The sequence below is a fragment of the Apium graveolens genome, chromosome 9 (genome assembly GCF_009905375.1).
Source record: "Apium graveolens cultivar Ventura chromosome 9, ASM990537v1, whole genome shotgun sequence".
Lineage (NCBI taxonomy): Eukaryota > Viridiplantae > Streptophyta > Magnoliopsida > Apiales > Apiaceae > Apium > Apium graveolens.
In genome coordinates this window covers 259,632,062-259,656,525 of record NC_133655.1, presented here as the reverse complement: position 1 = coordinate 259,656,525, position 24,464 = coordinate 259,632,062, and the positions used below count along the sequence as shown (strand labels likewise).

The window sequence follows — 24,464 nt, the reverse complement described above, 5'->3', positions numbered from 1 at the left end:
ATAAACAAGTAACTAGCAATTGATGACAAACAATAATTTTCATGGACCAACTAATTTTGGTGGACAAATAATCTCTTGATAATGGCAGTTGTTTCAATCTGATTATTAATTCTTGACAACAGAAGAAACTCCAAGTTGTATGATTTTCGGAAACTAATTTAGGGTTGTTACCAGATCCACCTGCTGAACTATGAATCCTGCAATGATGAGAATGCATATTGCAAGAGTCATAATAACATTGGAGCATCTAAAATGTATCTGCATCTTCCTTCGAAATAAGATTAACATGAAATTGAAATTTCAAATAAATACGATACAAAAAGCGGCCCTCTCTTAGGGGGCTAATCCACACTTTTACCTTAAGACTCAAACAATCTAGCACCCTACTATAATTCGCATCCAATAAAGGTATAACAACCACCAGTACTCTAGCCTAACAACTGTTCAAAAGGAGATGACAAGGAGAAACCAAGGCAGAATTATATCTCAACACCACGACTCTTTCTCATACACTAAATTTAAAACTCTTGGAATAAGTAGACAACAAGGACGATACCAGCAAGAACTCTATAGTATTTTCTTCTGCTCCTCACTCATATTAACTTAAAACTATTTAGTCTCAATGCTCATCATCTCAGCATCAGAAGTGACTTCTGTCTTGTGTGTTTCGACTGGTGGAGGAAGTGCGAGAAACCTCCCTTTTTGAGCACGTGGAGGCAGATGCCTCGTGTGTTTCCTGGTACCATTAGCATTCCAAGGCAAAAATACTCCAGTGCCACCCCGTGACATCCTTTTAGGGCCTAGAACCATTGGACGAACTGGAGCAAGCATGACCATTGGGCTTCGGAGGACACCCCACTTGGGGATTAAATTCATTTCTTCATAGCCATTGTGTGCACTTGATGGTGCATAGGGATTAGGGACGCCAGGTTGCCACAAAGTCATGGCTCCGGTCATAGGCGACCCTGCTGTTGAGATGTTCTCATGGGTTTGTGTCCGCACTCTGAAGAATGTAATGCTGATCCTTTTGCTTGGGGATGAACACATCACATGCCTTGCAACATCGGCACTGTTACCCCTCATCACTAAGAGTGACCTGCAAAGTGACCAGGATTATATTACTTATCAGCGTAGATAACAGAGTGACTGATAAAACAAGAAAAGGTGACATTCATGTTCAAGACCAAAAATTAGAGGCTGCATCTAAAGTAGAAGGTAAACGAGGTGTTCTAGCACATACCCTTCCTTCAGTGAAAGCATAAGCGAGCCTTTGTAGTTCCCATCATTATCACAAACAAGAGTCCGTCCAAAGGCCATTTCTGATTCGGAGAGGAGAAGAGTAGAGATCGGTTGATCGATGTGTGGTGGTTTCAGAAAAGGCTGGGAAAACTCCCCCTACATAAATATCAAATAAGTTCGTAATAATCAACTAGTAATTTAAAATATAATCGACAAATAGACCTTCCGAACAATTAAGATAAGTGAATTATATACTGAAGCAAATAAATACCTCATCAAAGAAGTTAATGATGCAGCTGTTTGGCTTTCTGTTCTCAGAAATCAAATGCCACATAACTAAATGGTCAATGACACCTTGTAGAGTAGATGGAATTGGCTCAATATTACCTGTAGATAGATATCAAGTAAGAAAGTAGATAGATGCAGAACTAGCATGAAATATGGGAAAGTGTCTGAAGCAGCAAATCAAATAAATTCCATTTACTTTTTGGGCAATGATCTATAGCATCTTCTTTTATTGGTCCAAAAATTGGAGCTCCAAGCTGAATCAACTCTCTCTTATTGCCCCCCTTCACTTGCTGTTTAGCCTGGTTGTACATGATAAAGGTCTCCCCTGTATTCATGCATAAACTTGGTCGTTAAGAAATGATTAGTGGTTTAGTGGAAGGGCAATTCAACATAAAATTTAGAGGCAGCAAAAGCAAGTGATTAGGAAGTTTGCTTCAAACCTATCAAAAGAAATGGCCCCAGTAACTAACAATTAAATCTAACTAATATGATCCACAAAACTGAACCTAATACCAAGAAGAAGTCAAGGATCTAGATGTTACTCGACTAGTCGACTTAACTTTCTTCTTTATAAATTGATAAAAACTTGTTACATTCCACCATTAGTTTTAATTGTAACACTGGATTTTATCTTATCATATACATAGAAGGCTACCCAGAATATGAGATCTGTAAATCAATGAAAAGGCCGCACAACAACCCAAGTGTGCTTCATGTAATTTTAGTGGAACATTAAGGATTAGTGTCTGTAAGACTGTAACTATAATTACTTGCAGAGATAAATAAATAATAATGGCCAAACCTTTTCAAGCAAACCTACAGAAGGTGTCCTCTAATATCTCAAAACCTCGTTGCCAAAACGAAACAACAAGTTTAACTATAAAAGCATCACGAATCACGGGGATCCACCTGATAATTCGCCATTCTGACCGGCAACTCGAAGCTCATTCACATAGTCTGTCAACTTAGAGAGCTCAGTATCAGTAAATATCTCATCATATAACTTCAGACCTCTCACCACATTCACCTGCAAAACATGATTTTAATATAAATCAACAAAGTGCCAATACAACTGAATACAAACTTACGTATTAATTTCCAGATTCTGTCTATATATACGAAACAAAGTTCAATTTTTTTTCTGAAAGAAAGAACTCGCCGTATGCCATTTCATTGGCTCCTTAGCTACGAACCCTTTTGTCATATTGATTTGAGCACGGCGTGCTTCACAGTTCTCATGGTCTGAGCATATCTCAATGTTCTGCAACATGTGCTGCACTTCATGAGAACCTGCATAAAATGTAAATGGATTAGCATCAAGTCAGCATAATAATAAAAGAACAAGGGTCGAGTAATATCAAACTAATCGATAAATTTTCCACTTTACTTTTAAGGGTAATTCACCCTAGCAATGTGAGAATTCAGGTTACCAAAACAGAAAGGGGCATACTAACTAGTGTCTCAAAGACTACAATTTCACAATAACATACACTCACACATGCACAATGTACCATTCCACGTAACAGATCACTAGATATTCACTTTGAACAATGTATACAACACCAATAATCTATAGCCTGCACCAAGGCAGATAAAATATAAAGGAGCATTAGCTTTTCACTTGGCCCCTACCGTTACTTTTTTTCTGGTTATACTCCAAAATTAAGTTAACTCACTTCAAAATCCTTAATTATTTTAATAAGGAATACGAAAATCAGAGGAAAAGGCAACACGGTCATATCTTTAATGGGGCTTCATATGTAGGAAATGAACCAACAAAAACCGACAGAAACAAATGAATAATATTTTTGAGAAAGAGTTCAAAGTTTTTTCTTAAATTAATGACTGAAGATTAAACCAGTAACCAGTTGATTCTAATCTCAAACAGAACATAATAACAAAAGTACAATACTAGACTATATTTGATACCTAGTTTGGGCTCAAGCATCTGCAACAGTTTGACTGATATTTGCAGATAAACATGGCACAGTAAATAAGGTACTATAATGGACTATTCAGATCATTGTTGAAAGAAAATAGAATGAAAGGACCACCTCCGATTCCCAATTGATGTTTATAGTTAGAGCAGTAGCAGCCCCATTTTCAAGTTATGTTTTTATTCCCAAGTTGAGTATCTAGTACCTTTATCTAAGATGATATACATAAAAGCATTTGCTAAAAACAAGAGTTCCAAAGCCTTCCTTTACATTAAAATTTAGCAGCCTTTTAATTCAGACCAAGAAAAGAAGCAAGCAGAAAGTCCCACAAAACCAATAACACTAATGCAGGTACAGTAGGACAAACACAGAACAGTAACATAACAGCACATGCAAAAGTGCCACCACCGCTAATGACAACCACCTTTTATGCCAACCATCCATTGATATATTCTATTATTTTCATTTTGTTCTTCTTCTTTTTGGATCCAACAAAACTATATAAATATCTGAGTTAACTAAATTCGTATAAACCAAAGTACAGATATCAACAGCTAAGTAGTTAAAAATAAGAAGGGTGTAGGATTTAAGTTGGTGTTTGTGAGCACTAGCTGCCCCAGATAATGATAATTATAAAAAGTTGCAAGTTTTTAAAAGAATCTCAAGGCCCCTGCCATCCTGCTTCCAGGAAATTTCGCTTTGATTCCTTTGTAATTGGGATCCCCTGTACTAACTGTTTAACATAACATCTTTCTCGATAATTTCACCCACCCAACACAAATAATAAACCTCAAGAATCAAGATATTAAATCCATCAAAAACCAAATCCTACTAGGCTGGAAAAAACAGAACAAAAAATTGGAACCGCAAAGAAAGGTAACAAATTGCTTATAAAGAATTACACGATAACCGAATAAAAAACCGAAATCGTAAATAAATTTCATCCAAATAAATTGGATTAAACAAAAACCGAAAGAAAAGCCTACAATGTTTATGATATAAATTTTGTATAAAACAATAAAGGATAATTACTGAATTAAGTCATTAAGTGCCACAATGTTTAAATAATAAATATGAAAAAAAATATCAACAAGTCATCTGACATAAAAAAATGAAAAGATAAGATTTTTTATTACTAAAACGATATATTTGCATGTTCAAATACAAATCAACTTACTAATGTCGAGATTTGCTTTTATAGCGCCCGTTAATTATGTAAAAACAAGAGTCTTGATTCCCAGATAAAATCACACAGTTTAAAGCAGGATGATTATAAGTTTATAATATTCAAATTATGACTGTAGCAAGTTAATTTCAAACTCAGGCGAGAAAGCTGCCCACGAGACTTGACTCTTCTTCCTCGTGGAGGTAATAATATTCAAACAAACACGAAATAACAGGTAATCAAATCATGTTATTCAAAACATTACAACTACATTATTACAAAATATCAAAAAGCAAAAACCATAAAACCTTGCACATGTATACAAAATTTACACACGTAATTATATATACGCACAACACAAGTCTACCTGTCCAAAAATATTTTCATGCAATCATATAAAATAAACATAATTAATCATTTCACATCCACATATATAAACATACGGTTAAATCACTATAAGAAATTTACCAGTTCAAAATTTACCAGTTCAAAATTACATCACTATGACAATAGCATGAAACTATAAGAAATTTTCAAGATTTAAGTTTATAACGTTGCAGATGAATTTAATGAGATTATTCTTTTATCGAGATTACCTGTATCGGTGATCTCGCTTTTTGGAGACTCATCCGACCTCCCTGACTCAACATCCACCACTTCCTCACCACCGTCCATCTCCTTCCCACTCTCCTCAACCACCGCCACCTCTCTCTCCATCTCTCTCTCTATCTCTCTCTCCTTCTTCACCTTCGCCACCTCCTTCAGCTCCTTCGCCACGTCAGCAATCGAATAAAACTTCTGCATCTGCAAAATCGGAATCCAATTCAATCTCCGGCGATGAATCGCATTGAACGCTGCCTCATACTCCTTTCCGTCGCCAATTTCCGACACGTGGCTGCACAGCGCGTCGATGATCGCGTTCGCCGCCGCGAACTCGCCGCGAAACCACGCGATTATCGCGTCCTTCGCGAACGAGTCCGTCGTCATTCCCGGTAAAACTCCGCCGGCCGCCGGCGACATCTTCAACTCTCTCTCTCTCTCTCAAATATATACACAGAGATATTGTACGTATATGTATGTGTATTTCACACACTGAATATAATTGAATAGAATCAGTTGTATAGAACAAGTCTTCAGCTAAACTCTCCGTATATAATGGCGTTGTATGTAATGTATGTGTATATATGTGGAGAAGAGTTAGAGGGGAGGGGTTTATATATATACAGTTTGTTTGTGCTCTGTTATGGTATGTCCGTACGTGTGGGCTCCACGTGGTGATGACGCGTCAGGAGGTGAGTGATGATTATTAATATACGTGGAAAATTCGAGATTGAATTCTATTATTTAAGGGCGTGTTTGGGTAATACATTAAGAGTAGAGTTATATAATTGGGTTTCCCATTTTTAAGACACACTTGGCATGTTCTTATTCTGTGCCTATATATATATATTTTCAGGTGATATTTTATTATTAAGAAAGTTATTAACTATATTTTGGAACGATTTTAAAAGTTAATTCGGAATATATTTAGGAGTTAATGTTAAGTAAGAGTAGTATGATGGTAAAAATGGAAAGTTATTTTTAATTTAATTTTGGATCTGCGGAGATTGATTGTTTATGATTACTGTAAATCTAGCACGTGATTCATAGTGTTTAACGGTGACTCTTATCGATCCTGACAAAATCATGAAAAATACATTATGGGTGACAAAATTATGAAACTTTTTGGAAATTATAAAAAATAATATGAAGTTGTGTGGAGGATATTGTAATAGTAGCATTGTTGCATAGAGATGTGAGTTAGCTGTATGTTTTAGAGATCTGTCCATAGAAAATAACATGCATGAAGATATTTAAAGAAAATTATTTGATGTATGTAAAGCGTTAAGCAAAACGGATTGTCTTTCTTCCTTGACATTAAGTAGCCATTTCTTCTAGAGCAATTTTGAATTTGATTAAGTTTTCGAGTATGTATTCTATTTGAGTTTGTTATTTTTTTTGATATACCACATGAGATTATGTAATATAGCTTATAAATTATAGTAAAAATATATAATAATAATTGTCATTTATAAGTTTAATTCATGGGACGATACCTGACAAAAAGAATATGGGACGATAGATAAGTAAGTAAAAATATAAAAATGGTAATTAGATAGATACGATCTAATTAAAAATTGACAAGGTGACTTCAATTAGGGTAGCGTACGCATTACGTAATGCATTGATAAGTAACTACTATGTACTGATAAACAGTTAAACTTTTTTAAAATAATACAGTTGAAACTGAGAAAAAATATTACTTTAACGAGTTTATTATTTTATTGGAAGTAAAATTATATTGTGTTCATTACATTAAGACCGGGAAAAAAATATTATTTAACAAAATTATTACTTTAATAATTATTATTTAATCGAGATTCAATTGTATAGTATTAACACGCACCAATATAATCTTGGTTGTGCTAATGTTCTTGATTTAATCAACATGTCATATAAATTTGCTATCATCAATTTTTAACAACAGTGTATTCGTGTTCTTGCCTGTATTTTCAGATGATATATCGATATATTCATATTTTTGCATGTATTTTTTGTATGATATATTTTTTAATACATTGAAATTCATTTATCATCATGTCAATATTTTGATGTCAATGTATAAATTTAAATAGGGATTATGACGGCGAAATTTTGTGTTAACCGTATTTAAATTAGTCGTAATGTCGAAAACTGAATCCGAACATATCATTATGAAAAAAGAAAAAAACATTTATTTATATATTGGCATATTGCTAATTAATACATTATAGCGTACGCAAAGGTCAACAACAGCCGTTCAGAGATGAAACTGTTATGATAACTTAACAAGCTCACAAAGAGGCATTGTCCCTCTATTACCCCCATTACACATTATATTTGGCTTCTATTTTGTTTATTACTGCAAAAGGTAAATTTGGTCTTAACATTACAATTTAAAGTCTTGTAATATGAAAACAAATACATCGTGATAATTAAGTATGGGGTCAATTATTTTGACAAAGAGAGTAAATAACAAAGACTAGGGGATAGCATGTCCATTTACATTCAATATATAAACTTTTGACCAATGCATCACATTTGCTCTAATTTTTAGCAGCCAAGCAAGCGCAGCCCCCCTCGATGCTATATTACAATTTATAACACTGCCCAGAGGACCCCTTGGTTCCCCATGTACATCCAATTAAGCAGCCCCGAATTAATTGATTACCATATGTCTATTTTATTCCACAGACTGTCCTCCTGCAATTAACTTTTAAGTAATAATTGAATAAAACTAAAAAAATTGAAATATAACATCTATTACTATTATATTAAAAATAAAATATTAAAAATTTTGATACGGTACCTATTTTACACACTAAATTTACTTAGTTACCCTTAATTATTTTTTGATACACGATAAATTTATTTAGTTACCCTTAATTATTTATATATATTTTTAAATGAAAAGAAATTTCCACCGGACTACTCTTCTATTACTCTATTAGGCCATCTCCAACAGTTGTGATCCAAAAATCCAAATTTGGAATGTTTTGCTCCTTATATTAAATTAAGAATGTTTTGCTATAAAATTTCTAGACTCTTTGTTGATAAAGAGTTTAGCTTCTTCCTTGAGAGAAATACAAGATTTTCTTATCTAAAAATTGTTACATATAACAAAGGACCAACAAAGGACCAGTGTTAACTTTATATGATAGTTAACTACTGGTTTACATAGTGTATAATAAGAGATGCTATTCACTTTAGTAAACTGTCACTAATCATTCCATTTAAGGAAAAGCATATCTTCCATTTTTGGCTTAGCATATCTTTGCATACTGTGTTAAATTTGATCTTCCTTTATCAGTTAATCTTCACCCTTGATCTTACACAATCTTCAAGCTGCTTTTTGTAGACTTGTCAATCCAACTGGTTGGATTATTTTTTGATTGTTAATCTTGGATATTGAACTAGTATGCAATTTGTACTTTAAGATTTTACCTCGAGATCTCCTGTTAGGCATATAGAGAACTTGACATCTCGATAAGTATATTTGATTATCGAGATCTCTAATCACTCTATTGTTAATTTGACTTGTAGAGGTCTCTGAGTTCTCTTTAAGAGAATTTGGCTTGTCGAGATATCTCCACTTCATATCTTCACTTTGGCTTATCGACATCTCTGAGTTCTCTAGTGATATTTGACTTATCGATATCTCAGAGTTCTCTAGTGAAATTTGACTTATCGATAACTCAGAGTTCTCTAGTGAATTTTGACTTGTCGATAACTCTGAGTTCTCTAGTGAAGAAATGAGTTGTCGATATCTCCAATCTTCATGTCTTCAATTTGGCATGTCGATATCTCTGCGTTCTCTAGTAGCTTTCCTGAGTTCTCTATAAGTCATTTTGGAGTTCTCGAATGACTTCGCTATAACACTAAATCTGTGACTTGTAGAGATCTTAACTTAGAACATTTTTCTCAAAACAGATTTATTCAACTCCAAGCTTCTTCATAACTCTTCTGAGGCATGATCTTCTTGATCTTCTTCTAGATAGAATTCTTAGGCTTGATACTTTTTGAAGAAAAAGACTCCAGCCTACTCTTTTGACATTTTTACAGACTTTAAATGTTACAAATACCAAATGCAAACTAAGATTAAAATACAACTTACTTAGGGTTGTCAATTTGACTTAGACTTGTTATTGTACAGGCATGTCTTGCACAACAATTTCCCCCAATTTGTGAGAAGATTACTTAACACAAATTCATTCCTGTTAACAAGATTAACCCCAAGTTATAATCGAAAATAAGACTAATATAAAAATTGACACAATTACAGCAATTGTACATTTGATGATTTTAAGTTTGAGCATTTACAAACATCAGACAAAGATTGGAACTTCTAAATTCTTTTCTCACGAGGTCTTTTAAATATATAAGAATTTCAAGTTCCTCTATGATTGGAGTCCCGGTTAGAGCTTCTATCAAATTGAGTTTGTCTTGCTTTGGATAACCATCTAACATTTCAATTCTGAATCTTGAACATGAGCCAGCTTTTACATTTAGAAATCTTCCATCTTTGAAAATTCTGCTCATCCCTTTTGCTTTAAGTTCTTCTGATCTTTTGATGTACATTTCAATCTCTTCATCATACTTCCTCTTTTTCTCCTCATATTCTGCTATACTCATTGTTCTTCTTTCCTCCCTTACAATCAACCAATAATCTAGAAATGATTTTTATGCTCTTGTAGCAGTGTCCTTATCCTTCAACAAACTTATCACTCTCTTGATTTTTGTTGGAGAGAGAGTGTCCATCAAATTGCTGCCAAGAAAAGTGAAGGTCCCATCTTGAAATTAGATTCTCACTTCTTTCAAAGTGACAACCCAGACTCTAACTATTTTCTCAGCCAGTTGTTGAAAATAGTCTTCATCTGAATAGCACTAGTTTAAGGGTAAAAAATCATTCTGCTTGAAATAATTCTAGATGGCCCTTTCAGTTGCTTCAACTTTTTCAATAGTCTTAGCTTTCTTAGGTTTTCTCCCAACAGTCTTGAAATGAGTTTTGTGTGATGGTTTGACAGAAGGTAGGTCTATAATTTTCTTGAGAGATGTTGGAATCTTTAGAAAAGAGTTAGCAGTTTGTCTGTATAGAAATTTGGGCTTAGAGGTTTGAGGTGGTTTGATGTTTGAGATTGTTGACTTTTAAGGTTGAGCTAAAGGTTGAGCTAGTTTTGTTTGGATTTTTAGGGTTTGTTGTGGTTCTGAGCCATCATGTCTCGTCTTGCTTCTTCTCTCACTTCCTCTCTTCTTCTCATCATCCTTCTTTTCATCCTCCTTCTTATCTCCTTGACTCTTGTCATTGCTACTAGTTGCTTTAGAGGCTTGACTTGGTTTTGAGCCAGAAGGCTTTTATTTGTCATCCTTCTGCTCATCATCATCCTCATCTTTCCATAAATTGTATTGAGTATTTGGCAACATGGTGTCAGGATTTACAAGATATTTGTCCAAGATTTTTATCATCTCCACATCCTCCTGCTTCTTGTTCCTTTTGTGCTTTAGATCAGACTGCAAGGTCATGATCAGCCTCATGTTTGATCTGACATAATGTTTAGGAATAATGTTTAGAACAGACTGCAAGGTCATGATCAGCCTCAAGTACTCAAATCGATGGTTTTGATCTGTTCTTTCCATTTCCAGTATCAATTTCACGTTTCAATTCGTTGTTTTTTATTTTTGATTCTAGGGTTATTATGATGTTTTGATGATTGATATAGCTTCCTGATGTTATTTGCAATCGATGCATGGTGTTTAATTGAAAAAACGATACCTGGATAGCAAAGTTCGATTATTAGGGTTTATACTCAATTTTCAAAACATAGCTTCGTGATTTCTGTGAATATTTGATTCTTGTAATGTTAGGGCTTTGATTGTTTATGTTCTTCGCTTTGATTTGCACTATAAAACGTTAAGTTTTATGTACGATTCTGTGATTTTGATTTTTGGCCAGAGATTTAGTTTTAGCCAATGGAAATTGACTGCTTAATGTCGATTTTGATCGGAGATGGAGATTCAGGGATGTTTTGGTATGTTTTGGCCTGAATCAGAAGGGTGAAGTGATTTGGAATGATTTGGACTTAAAAACTGTACCAAACGAAGCTGTTTCGGGCATGAATTAGGGTTTTCGGAATCCTTGCCGGTCGCCGAATTCTGGGCAAATCCCGGCCAGTTCATCCCCAAACTAGGATGTTCTTGGTGACCCGGTTGCAACCCGGTTTGCAACTCGGGTTTGATCTGTTTTTGTCAGAATTCCAATTCTGACAACTGTTTCTGGAAATTATTTTTATTTTTATTTTATTTTAATTATAAAATCAGTGTATTTTATTTTATAAATTAATTAATTAATTATTTAATTAATTGATTTATATTATAAATAAATTCTGAAATATTTTCTAAAAATCAGTTTCAATTATTTTCTTAATAATTTATTATTTATTAATTATTTAAAAATGATTAATTATTTTGATAATTAATCAAATAATTTTCAATAAATCATAATAAATTCATTTTGATTCCAAAAATTATAGAAAAAACATTTTTAGTTCTGATTTTTCTTAAATAATTATTTAAAAATTATTTTAGGGTTTAAAAATTAGTAATAATTATTTATATTGAATAATAAATTGAATTATATGTGTTTAATTGATAATAATTAGGTCGTTAGTCCGATTCGAGTGAAACGAAAGTCTTTTGACTCAGAAAAATGAATTATTTTCATTAAAAATAATATTAAAACATAATTCCTTATAGAAATTAGTTGACTTCGTTATTTATTTGATTATAAGCCGAATCACGTGCCGAGACTAGTCCGATAAATTCCGAATAATAGGAAATGAGTTAGATAATGATCAGTTAAGCAATCAGCGAGTCGATTTTGATTCTAAAAATTATTTTAACCATAACAATGATTATGTGGCTTATGTCCTTATGCGTATTATGTGGTTAATTGAATCTTACTTGCTAATATATAATATATGAGTCAATCATAAGCGCATGGGTAGACAATAGGAACGATGTGAGGTCGGTTCGAGACGCAATTGAAGTACGCAATGACTAAACCAGTCTATTTCTCTAATAGAAGCTAAGCCAGTAAGGCAGATTGAGCCGGTGATAGACGAAGGTGACGTATTTGAAGTGATTCGCGCAGAAGGCAAGTTTTTCCCCTATTCTAATTTCAGAATAGTGATATTTCTTCAGATTCTTATCACGCTTGCACTCTTTTGATTCTGGTTCATAAACACTGATACCCACTTGTTATTCTCTTATTTATATTTCATTTCGATTCTTGATTTCTCCTTTTCCTTTGAATTCCTTATTCATATTCCAATTGATACGCATAGACATTGGTATATTCCGGTGATTAAAATATATCAAAGCATACCGATTGTTCCGGTTGCTACGTTATGAACTGGATAGTGATATTTCGGGGATTAAGGTTTTACTTAATCCTAAGGACCGGGACATAACCGGATCCTTGAGATGGGCCGTAGAGCTTAGGTACCCGGCTGGATCTATATAGAGAGATATAAATCTGCATTGTATACTGGCTGATCAGCAGGATATAGATGCGAACTTGTGTCCAGTTTAGTTCGTTTGTACTCTTCATCAGTGGCCTTCTTTCTATTCTCGCGGGGTTATATCTTTGTAGATGTACCCAGATTACCGATTCAGTTAAACTGCTTTAACACTGTTTATATTTTGCGGACTTGTTGAGCAATTTTTGGCTCACCCCTTTTTGTTGTTATTCACCTTATTGTTTTCAGTTAAGAAGGAATATGAAACCCATCAGGACTCGAGTGGTAAAGAAGCGGGTCAAGCCTCGGGATCCTCTCATTCCCAAGGTATTGATCCCAATCCAGGACGAAAGCTTTGAGTTGCCCGAACAGGTGGAGTGTAGATAGTTAGTGTGTGTGTTTGAATAAAAGATGAAATTAGTTTAAAATTGGTTAGACAATGGTTTGTAATAAAAAGAGTTTGCAAGACTTTGAATTTGGTTTGTAATAAAGTAGTTAGTTGTTCTTGTTTTCATACTTCAACCTAAAAATATCTTGGTTAGTGTTGAAAAGGTTTAGATACATTTTTTATTATTTGTTATTCAGGTTGTACAGGTTTGGTGATTAGCTAGTAACCCCCAGACTTATACCCCAGGTCTGGAGGGCGTTACAGGTTTGGCATCAGAGCTGTAGGTTTGGTCCCTGAAAACAAGAACATTAGGATTAAGATAAGATAGGGAGATCACATAGGATAGAAATAGTCAACTAGGAAAGTAGTGTTAGGATTTAGGCAAGATTAGGATAAGAAGGTGTTAGTTCTAAGAATGATTTAGTGACCTTTCTTCTTTATTTGGTATGTTATCAGATGGCATCTTCAGGATATTCAGGTTCATTCGAGAGGACTGTGACAGGACCAGTTGCACCAGTAGTTCCACCACTGTCTGAGTAAATATTTCCACCTCTTCCACCTCCTCCACCATTGTCTCAGGAGCTAGCACCACCAGTGCCAGGGATAGTTCATGATCCTGTAGAGTTGTTTGATCCGTTAGGGTATGGGTGAGCATGAGATATAGTTACAGTTGGGAGCTCCACAGCAGGGTGTTGCAAGAATGCCGAGGGTTCAGTCACGGGAGTCAGTAGGACATGTTGCACAACCACACATGGTATCGTATCATGACTACAGTATGATGAGAGATGACGCTGAGTATTGGAGAACCCAGTGTAGGGAGATTATGCACTTGTTTGATCAGAGAGACCGAGGATCGCTAGCCGCATTACAGCCAGATTATATGATGAGACAGAGGTTATAGTCTACCTTGATGAGTGCTACCTGGGAGTTAGATGCTTTGACACATGACGGGCCACCTTCTTTTGTGGAGTTTTATAGGATTTTCCGTTTAGCACAGACATTGGTTCAGGTACTCCGAGATGAGTTGAAGCGTATACCGCTGGGGTTCTGAGGTTTTGACTACAGAGGACTGACGTAGTGGAGATGACAGATGTGTATAGCAGCTAGTATAGTGCGTATATGTGTAGTGGCAGCTTGACTTGTAGTAGTAGTCTGACTAGTAGTAGTAACTATGACCAGCAGGACGAAACTTTTTGCATAACAAGCATTCACACCTGGAGCTGGTGTTAGATATATAAAATGAACTTTTCAAACTTTCTTTTATTTATTCAGTCTTTACAGTTTTTAGTATTTACCTTTACTTTATTGTTTTACAGCTTTTCATACTTTAAATTCTGTAAAAAAAAAGAGAAGAACAAATATTTTATTTAACTGTTACATTTCCTGATTTTACATTAACGTAAACTGTTTATTCTTCCTATTTTTATATAAAGCAAACTGTTTTTTTTGAACCATTGCCCAAATTTTGTTACTACAAGATAAATTGTTTTCTTACCTACTGTTAATTGTTTAATAAACTGTTAAAAGGACATTACTTGTTTTATTATCAGCAAATGGCACCCAAGAGAAAGACTAGGACTGAGACTTCTAATAGCAACTCCGAAGAACAGCTAATGATACCATGACCCAAATGTTCCATCTGATGCAATATCAGATGGTAATAATGCAACAACAAATGCAGCAAGAACAGCAGCAGATTCAACAGCAAATGTTACAACAGCCACCGCATCCTGAGCCCCAAATGCCACCAGCTATACCTATTGTTACTTTCAAGCAGTTTCAGTCGGTTAAACCTCCAGAATTTGATGGGATAATAGACCCTATTAAGGCTACCACTTGGTTGAAAGAAATAGAGAAAGCATTTGTGCTAGTGAAGGTAGGTGAAGACCAGAAGACTGATTTTGCTAGTTATTTGTTAAGAGGAGAAGTGAATTATTGGGGGAATCTAAGAAGGCTTTAGAAGGTGAAGATTTTATTGTTTGGGATGGGTTTAAAGAGCTTTTCTTAGAGAAGCATTTTCCTAGCTACGTGAAGAATCAAATATAGATTAAGTTCTTGGAAATAAAGCAGGGAAATATGACCGTGACGAAGTATGAAGACAAATTTACTGAGTTGGGCTAGGCTTGTCCTAGAACAAGTTTATATTGAAGAAAAATGAGTCCAAAGGTTTCAAGAAGGATTACGACCGTGGATCCGTGGACAAGTTGCAGTTTTTGAATTAACGACGTATACCGCCGTAGTCTAGAAAGCCCTGATTATTGAGGGAGAAAGCGAAAGATCTTGAAAGGAAAGAGGACAGGGAAGTTTCAAGACCGCTCCAGCAGGAAACGGGGATTTCCAGCCCGGACAAATTTGAATTTCAAAAGGATAGGACAAGGTATTCAGAAAACAGGTAATCGTTTCCAAGCTCCCAGCCAGCAGGGAATTGTCAGAGTCACAATGTCGTATTGCAAGACGTGCGGTCAAAAATATACCGACGTATGTATCAAAGCGGATGTGACGTGTTTCAAATGTAAGCAGAAAGGGCACTATTCTAACGAATGTCCAACGGGAAAGACAGAAGTTACTTGCTACCAATGTGGAAAGAAAGGACATATCGCTAGGAACTGTAAAGGACCAGCAATGGCAGCTAGCATACCTATAGTGTTGGCATTACCTCCTCCACCGCCGCTTAATCAACCTAGAGCAAGGACTTTCAACATTACAATGAAAGAAGCAGTGCAGAGTCCTAGTGTAATTGCAGGTACGCTTTTGGTGAATTCCGTAAATTCAAAAGTATTAATTGATTCTAGAGCTACTTGTTCATTTATTTTTGAAGAATTCCTTGATAAGTTATATTGTGAAATTGAATGGTTGGGCGAGACGTTAATTATAAAATTAGCGAATGACGACCAAGTTCTAGTAGATCGAGTGTGTCCTGCCGCGATATAGAAATAGTCGGACATCATTTCTCCGCATACTTGATTTCTTTTAAGCTATGAGAGTTTGACATCATTTTGGGAATGGATTGGTTAGCTTGTCATAACGCAGAGAACGATTACGCGAATAAGAAAGAAAAATTGCGAACTGCAGAAAATGCACCAGTAATATTCAAAGGCGAAAAATAGCGAAAGAAATTTTAGACAGTAATGCAGCCAAACGATTGCTTCGACAGGGATGTGAAATGTATATAGTCTACGTGTTAGATACCGAGAGAGGAAGTCCCAAAATAGAAGATATTCTAGTTGTATGTGAATTTCCTTACGTCTTTCCAGACGAGCTTTCAAGGTTACCGCTAGACCGAGAAATTGAATTCACGATTGATTTAGCGCCTGGTACAGAACCAATTTCGAAAGCTCCATATCGAATGACACCAGTCAAGATGAAATAATTGTCAACGTAATTGCAAGATCTTCTAGACCAGGGCATCATAAGACCTAGTGTATTCCATGGGGTGCACCGGTATTGTTCGTGAAGAAGAAAGATGGCAACATGCGACTATGCATTGACTATCGGGAATTGAATAAGCTCAGTATCAAGAATAAGTATCCTTTATCGAGAATCGACGACTTGTTCGACCAGCTAAAAGGACTGCATGATTTTCGAAGATAGATTTGCGATCGGGCTATCATCAATTAAAAATTAAAGCTGAAAATATTCCCAAGACTACATTCCGTACTAGATACGGACATTATGAATTTCTTGTAATGGCATTCGGTTTGATTAATGCGCCAGCAGTATTCATGGATTTGATGAACAGGGTATTCAAGAGGTATTTGGATAAATTCATGATTATAATTATTGATGACATCTTGATTTACTCAAAGACGGAAGAAGAGCATGCTGAGCACATGAGGATTGCTTTAGAAACTCTAAAGAAGGAGCAATTGTACGCAAAATTCTCGAAATACGAATTTTGGTTGAAGGAAGTACAATTTCTAGGGCACATCATCAGTAGAGAAGGCATTCAAGTTGATCCAGCAAAGATTGAAGCTGTGTTGAATTGGGAACGACCGAAGACACCAACCGAGGTACGAAGTTTATTGGGATTGGCAGGATACTATAGAAGATTTGTTAAAGATTTTGCGAAAATAGCAACGCCACTGACCAAGTTAACTCGAAAAAGTGAAAAGTTTGTATGGGATGACAAATGTGAAGAAAGTTTCCAAGAGCTGAAAAATCGGTTAGTAACCGCACTGGTACTTGTATTGCCAGACGAGCATGGGAATTTTGTCATTTACAGCGACGCTTCATACCGCAGATTAGGATGTGTACTGATGCAACACGGTAATGTCATCACATACGCTTCGAGACAGCTAAAACCTCATGAACAGAAATATCATACGCATGATCTGGAATTAGCAGCGATCGTATTTGCATTGAAACTTTGGAGACACTATCTCTGCGGTGAAAAATGTAAAATCTACACGTATCATAAAAGTTTGAAGTACATCTTTACGCAGAAGAAACTGAACATGAGGCAACGCCGATGGCTGGAATTGATTAAAGATTACGATGTTACGATCAGTTATCATCCAGGGAAAGCGAATGTTGTGGCAGATGCGTTGAGTCGGAAAGAAAGATTGAATCTGTTAACTTCATGTGAAGAATTAGCCAAGGAATTTGACAAGTTGGAAATCAAAATTCGTGTTCCCAATGAATCTACTAAAGCTATCTACGCTATGACTTTTCAACCGGAATTACTCGAAAAGATTCGATGCTGTCAAGAAGAAATGATGAGTCAAGATGATGACTTAACAGGAGAAGAAATTACAACCCAGAAGGATAACGAAGGAATCTTACGCTTTACATCAAGAATCTGGATCTCTAATGTGGCATAACTGAAAGAAGAAATACTGCGAGATACGCACAATTCGAAGTATTCCAGTCATCCAGGAAGTACGAAAATGTACCGCGATCTGAAGGAAAACTTTTGGTGGCCAAATATGAAGAAGGAGACAGCAGAATGGGTAAGTAAATGCTACACCTGCCAGCGAGTTAAAGCGGAACATCAATGTCCGAGTGGAATACTGCAGCCCTTGGATATTCTGGAATGAAAATGGGAACATCTAGCGATGGATTTTGTAGTAGGACTTCCAAGGAATAAAGCAAATCATGATGCGATATGGGTAATCATTGATAGATTAACAAAGTCGGCACATTTTCTACCTATTAATTAAATTTTTTCGCTCGAAAATCTAGTGCACTTGTATATCAAGGAAATTGTGATGCGACATGGAGTTCCAATATCTATCGTGTCTGATCGAGATCCCCGTTTCAATTCAAGATTTTGGAGACAATTCCAAGAATGTCTTGGAACTAAATTAAAAATGAGTGTCGCTTATCATCCGCAAACTGATGGGCAAAGTGAAATATCCAAACAATCGAGGACATGCTACGAGTTTGTGCGATTGATTTCGAAGGCAGTTGGGATGAGCATCTACCTTTAGTTAAATTTTTTACAACAATAGCTACCATGCAAGCATTGGGATGCCACCGTATGAAGCGTTATATGGAAGAAAATGCAGATCACCAGTATATTGGGATGAAGTTGGAGAATGCAAGGTTTTGGGTCCAGAATTAATTCAACAAACTAAAGAAAAGATAGAACTCATTTGGAAGCGACTGGATGCAGCACAAAATAGGCAAAAATGCAGATCAAGCTATGAAGGATATAGACTACCAGGAAGGAGAGCACGTGTTACTCAAAATATCGCCATGGAAAAGATTAACCAGATTTGGCAACAAGGGTAAATTAAAGCCACGATATGTTGAACCATTTGAAATTTTAAAGAAGGTGGGAAAAGTTGCGTACGAATTAGCCTTACCGCCTCATATACAACATATTCACAATGTGTTTCACGTGTCGATGCTTAAACAATATTACCTGATTCTAGGCATTTAATAGAATATGAACCGGTAGATATCCAACTTGATTTGTCTTTTATAAAACAGTCGGTGAGAATTTTAGATCGGCAAGAGAAAGTGTTGAGAAATAAGTCTGTATCTTTAGTGCGAGTATTGTGGAGAAGCCCTATGGTTGAAGAATCAATATGGGAACTTGAAAGTTAGATGTTAAAGAAATATCCTCATTTATTTTCTTAGTGAGATTCTGAGGACAGAATTGTGGCGCCCTCCAAACCCGGGTCAGAAGTTTGGGGTCCACACACACACACCATATTTATAACCTACTTATAACAATAATAAATATAATAATAATAATATGCAGTGACCCTATTTATCAACTACCACAGACCGCAACAGGTTAAAGTATGTACACAAGCCAGACAAACACTTATATTACCAACCGTTCAAATCCCAACTATCCAAACTCAGAATTAAGTATTAAACATTATTACAAACTTTTAAAAACTTGAATTATCTCAAAAGATGCCTACTAGCGTAACTCGATCAACCTGAACCCCTAGCTCTCGCGCTGGACTGGGGATCCTCGCTACCAACTGGTTCCTTTTTAACTGGAAAAGAACATAAACAACATCGCACAAATGAGCTAACTAGCTCAGCAAGTCACAATGACAAAACTGAGAATAATGATCATCAAGTAAAAAGGGTTATGATATCAAGTGAACAATGAATTATGATTTAGAATTGGATATTATATTTTTATTTAAAAAAAAAACAAGGTTAGGCTGCTGATCAGTCACGCACTAACCCCGAGCAAAGCACACAACACTGCTCTAACTACTGGATCCAAGGCACACATTGGCCTAACTTGACCATTAATATGGTCTGACCACGAATCTGGTCCACAATTTTATAAACACAATCCAATTCTAACATAATAACATAATAAACAATGTAAAGCAATAAACAGAATCATAAATAACATTGGATGTTCGATAATGAAATGGTTTCAATCTTCACAAGGATCAATATGGAAATTTCCAAGCTTAGCTGTTAAGTAATGAAAGAATTGGATAACAAAGGAATCAACGTTTCAGGGTTACAAGGATTTGGTCTTTCAAAACATAAGGTACAAGGGTTTGAATATATAAGTGATTCGGTTCAGTGTTTGGTATTTAGTTTGTATGTATTTGTGGAGTAGTATCGTATATTTGTGGTTCGTATTTGGGTGTACAACAATCAATGGTTTAGAAAGAATAAGGTTCACGGCTCAAGATCAATAACTGGAATCAGGGTTTAGGATTCAGTGCTTCAAAGCACTTGCAATATAGAACAGGATTATCGATCAACTACAATATATCTCGAGAAAGTTCAGAACACTTGCCTGGTACTAGCTTGCTATACTTTACTTACTTCCAATCACAACCGTCTTACTCCTCGACTATTTGTTTTCCTTTCCTACGCCTTCCCTCTTCTGCTCACATATTATAAGCATCTATCAATATTCAACTCATACGATTCTATTCGACATACACTTCTATCTACCCTTCGTTTCACCCAAATCCGATTAACGGATTGAAAGTTACGCTATAAACAAGTAAACATCGAACATATAGATTGACAGTCAAACAACAAGTCACATATAACACATAACACGTCAAATAATCAATGACATATCATTTATAAAGGAGTCTCGGGTCATAAACAGGCTTTCAGATATTTAAAATGATTTTTAAAATATTTTTCGGAATTAAAACGGGTCGTTAGATCAATTTCAGAGTAATAAACAGGGTTCAGTTGGACAAATCTGGCTTCAAAACAATTTTATAATAATTATCGAGCCTTGAAAATAATTTAGAATAATATTTTAAAGCTCGAAACTATTTTTCGGAATTTTTAAATCATTTTTAAATAATTAAATCTAATTAAATAATTAAAATCAATTAATAATTAATTAAATCAATTAATCAATTAATTTTCAAATTAATTGACCAATTAATCAATTAAATATTAACTGAAATTAATTAACTAATTAATTCATATTTATTTTAGAATTAAAAATAATTTTTGGAATTAAAATAATAATTTTTGAAATTTTCAGAAATTAAAAACGAATTTTTATAATTAAAATAAATAGAAAATATGATTTTTAAACATTTTTAAAACAGGAATCCTAAATTTGCAAGTTCTTGGAAGTTCAGGGACTGAACTTCATCGTTTTTAAAACAACCGGGGCTAAAGTGCAATTTTGCACCCCCGTCGCCGGAAAACGTCTTATCTCGCCGGAAACGACGTTCCCGGAATCCGCACACATCCACAAGCTCCAGATTTAATCTACAATTCACCAGGAATCTAACCATACCATTCAATCACACAGACAACCCCTGAATAGGCCGGAAAATGGCCAAGAAGTTCGCCGGTTTCCGGCGAACTCGACGAAAGTTTCAGAACACAACTCCCATCGATTCACGAATCCTCTGTTAACGAACTATATACCAATCGATTGCAAATTTCATAAGGAATACAACCCACTATAATTCAACAGCTAATAACCCCTAGATCAAAAAGCCCTAAATTTCAATTAAGAACATTCATACAGGTTATAAACCCTAATTTCAAAATTCGAAAATCAAACTCAATTTTGAACTTGTATTGAACTCCAAATCAGTCATATGACATATGAAAATCATCAGGAAAACAAGCTCTACAACATGCAATCATCAAATCATCCAAACAATCATCCGAATAAAAATTCATATTTTTAATTAAAATAATTCAAAAATAATTAAATTATAGAAAAATAACCTTGATTTCTGCAGGTGTATGGATCACAGATTCTGATAGAGGTCGTCAAGACCTTTGTTTTGGTTACTCAAGCTTTCCAAACTGAATTCAATAACACCTCCAAAAGCTTGTTTGATTCTTGAAAGTTTATATGAATATGTTAGATATATTTGATAATGTCATGTGTAATATGATTTGTTTTTAGTTTTTAGATCTTACCTAACAGGACAAATCAATACTTAACTGGAAATCAGCACTTATACTGAAGACAAAACTTAAGATATCAGAACTTAAGTTATCAGAACTTAAGGTTCGGCAGATATTTATCAGGAGATAATATCAGGACTTAAGATGACTTTCAGATAAGGCGGACGGTTGATTGAAAGGAAAGAAGATCGAGACTAAGACAGAAAGAATTGTGCATGAAGGAATTCTATGAAGAATAGAATACTTGGAAGAAAAGATAACTAGTTGATATATTTTAGGAAGCAGAATTATATTCGATATCAATTAGAAGATTATCTTGTAACTGTGTAGTATATAAACACAGGCATAGAGTTTACACTATAAGTGTTACGATTATCGAATTTATTATTCGTTGTAACTCTAGCAGCTCTCGTGATAATTTGTTCATCACTGAGAGAGGACAGTTCCATATTGTAACAGAGTTTATTGTGTTGAATAAAATCTATTTTCCGTTACTTGAGTTCTTATATTCGATTTGATTGTGCTAAACACTGTACTCAACCCCCTTCTACGGTGTGTGTGACCTAACAAGTGGTATCAGAGCCTTTCGGTTAACACACAAACAGTTTAAGATCCAAAATCAATCATGTCTGAAGAAGAAACCCCAACCAAGCCCACCAAAACTGAAGAACCTCCAAAAACCATAACCGATAGTCGATATGAGACTATAAGAGTTCCCATGTTGAAACCTTCTGAGTATTTCATATGGAAAGTGAAGATGGCTATGTTTCTGGAAGCCACAGATCCAGAATATCTCGACAGGATTTATGAAGGACCACATATGCCAACCAAACTCTCTGTGGAAGTTGCAGGTCAGCTAGCAAAGTCTGTACCAAAGGAGAAAAGTGATTACACTGCTGAAGATATCTCATCGATTGTGAAGGATGCAAAGGTAAGACACTTGCTGGATAGTGCCATTGATAATGTCATGTCAAACAGGATAATTAACTGCAAGACTTGTTGGGTCCCAATGTGTTTGTAGAAGGGGAGGTTGAATACAAACAGTACCGAATAATCGAATTAAATGCGGAATAAAAAATGTGAAACAAAATTCAAGTTAAATAAAAATATTATTAAACTTGAAAGGTGTTACAACAACTGTATCGATTACAAGGAATTAATCTCAAATTAATTATCACAAATCTAGAATAAATTCGACATGAATTTTTTTCTATTTTTGTAATAAAAAGATTCAAATGCTAAACGCAATTTGAGATTAAGTTCTAGGGATTTTGAAACGCTAGATTGTTACACAAGAACAAGATAAAGATTTCTAGTTTATTGGATTTAACTTTACAATCTAGAAATTGATCTTGAAGTTGCAGATGAGATGAAATATTTGTGTCTGCTTCTTTTTCTTTGTTCTCGAGTTCTGTGTTCTTGATTGGATGATTGATTGTATTCTGCTTCTGCTTCTTTTAATCAAACAACAGAATAGAATGAACTGCAATGACAATCGGTGAGACAATCCAATTGTACTAGCAAGACAATCTGTTGAACTGGAGATACTTTCGGTATGATAATTGTTTGTACTAGCAAGACAATCTGATTGAACTAGCAAGACAATTCTCTTCCAGTGTAACTTTCGGTAGGACAATTGTTTGTACTAGCATGACTTTCGGTATGACTATTGATTGTCATACTAGTACAATCAGTTTGACTTGCTGAATTTAAATGAATTTTAATCCAATTTAAATTCTGAAAATTCCTAAAATTAATTCAGAATTAATTAATCAATTAATTCAATTAATAAATAAATTATTCTTCGCAGATATAATTTATTTTTTTAATTAAATTAGATGACTTAATTAATTAATAGAGAATTAATTCTAGTCTTCAAAAGCACCCATTCTTCTGCAAATCTTCTGAAAATCACTGAGATATATGAATCAATTCCACCACTTCAATGTTGACACTCGATGTACTATCTGGTTCATGAGTGACTAACTTCCGTGACGTTTCTTCATGTCTTGACTTTGATACTCTGATTTTCTTCAGATTAAATCCTTGTAATTATCTGATACTCTGACGAGATCTCTGTCACTTGATTAAATTCACAATCTTGATTTATATCACTGAGGCATGATCAATTTCTTGAACTTCTTCCAGTGAATTAATTCCTCAAGTCTGTAGATGAACCTTGTCTCTGAATCCTTTGACAGATATTATTCTGTGAGATCTCTTTTGACGGTAGATCCACTATTTACTTATTACATTCTTATTTGAGTTGAGTTGAATCCTCGAATATACAAATAGGCTATGCCATATGCCCTTCAATCTCCCCCTATTTGCTTGTTAGACAATAACAACAAATACCTAGAGGATAACTCAACTAAAAAATAAGAAAAAGATATAAACAGTAATGCAAAGTAAATAGCAGAAAAGTTCTGGACTAGATTTAACATTTTCCAGAATCCAAGTAGATGTTCCTCTAGACTGAACATATCTTCAAGTAGTTCCATCTTCATTTGTACAACTAC

General features: G+C 34.9%; 1 protein-coding gene across 1 annotated transcript; it reads right to left on the bottom strand.

The window, feature by feature from the left end:
- Nucleotides 1-276: 276 nt before the first annotated feature.
- On the bottom strand, nucleotides 277-5,819 carry LOC141683203 (RNA demethylase ALKBH10B-like). Its single transcript, XM_074487899.1, has 7 exons — nucleotides 5,226-5,819; nucleotides 2,687-2,817; nucleotides 2,437-2,554; nucleotides 1,724-1,852; nucleotides 1,511-1,626; nucleotides 1,241-1,395; nucleotides 277-1,096 (listed from the first exon to the last, which is right to left on the bottom strand). Exons 1-7 carry the CDS (start codon nucleotides 5,647-5,649, stop codon nucleotides 610-612), a joined length of 1,560 nt encoding a protein of 519 aa, XP_074344000.1. The 5' UTR covers nucleotides 5,650-5,819; the 3' UTR covers nucleotides 277-609.
- Nucleotides 5,820-24,464: the final 18,645 nt, after the last annotated feature.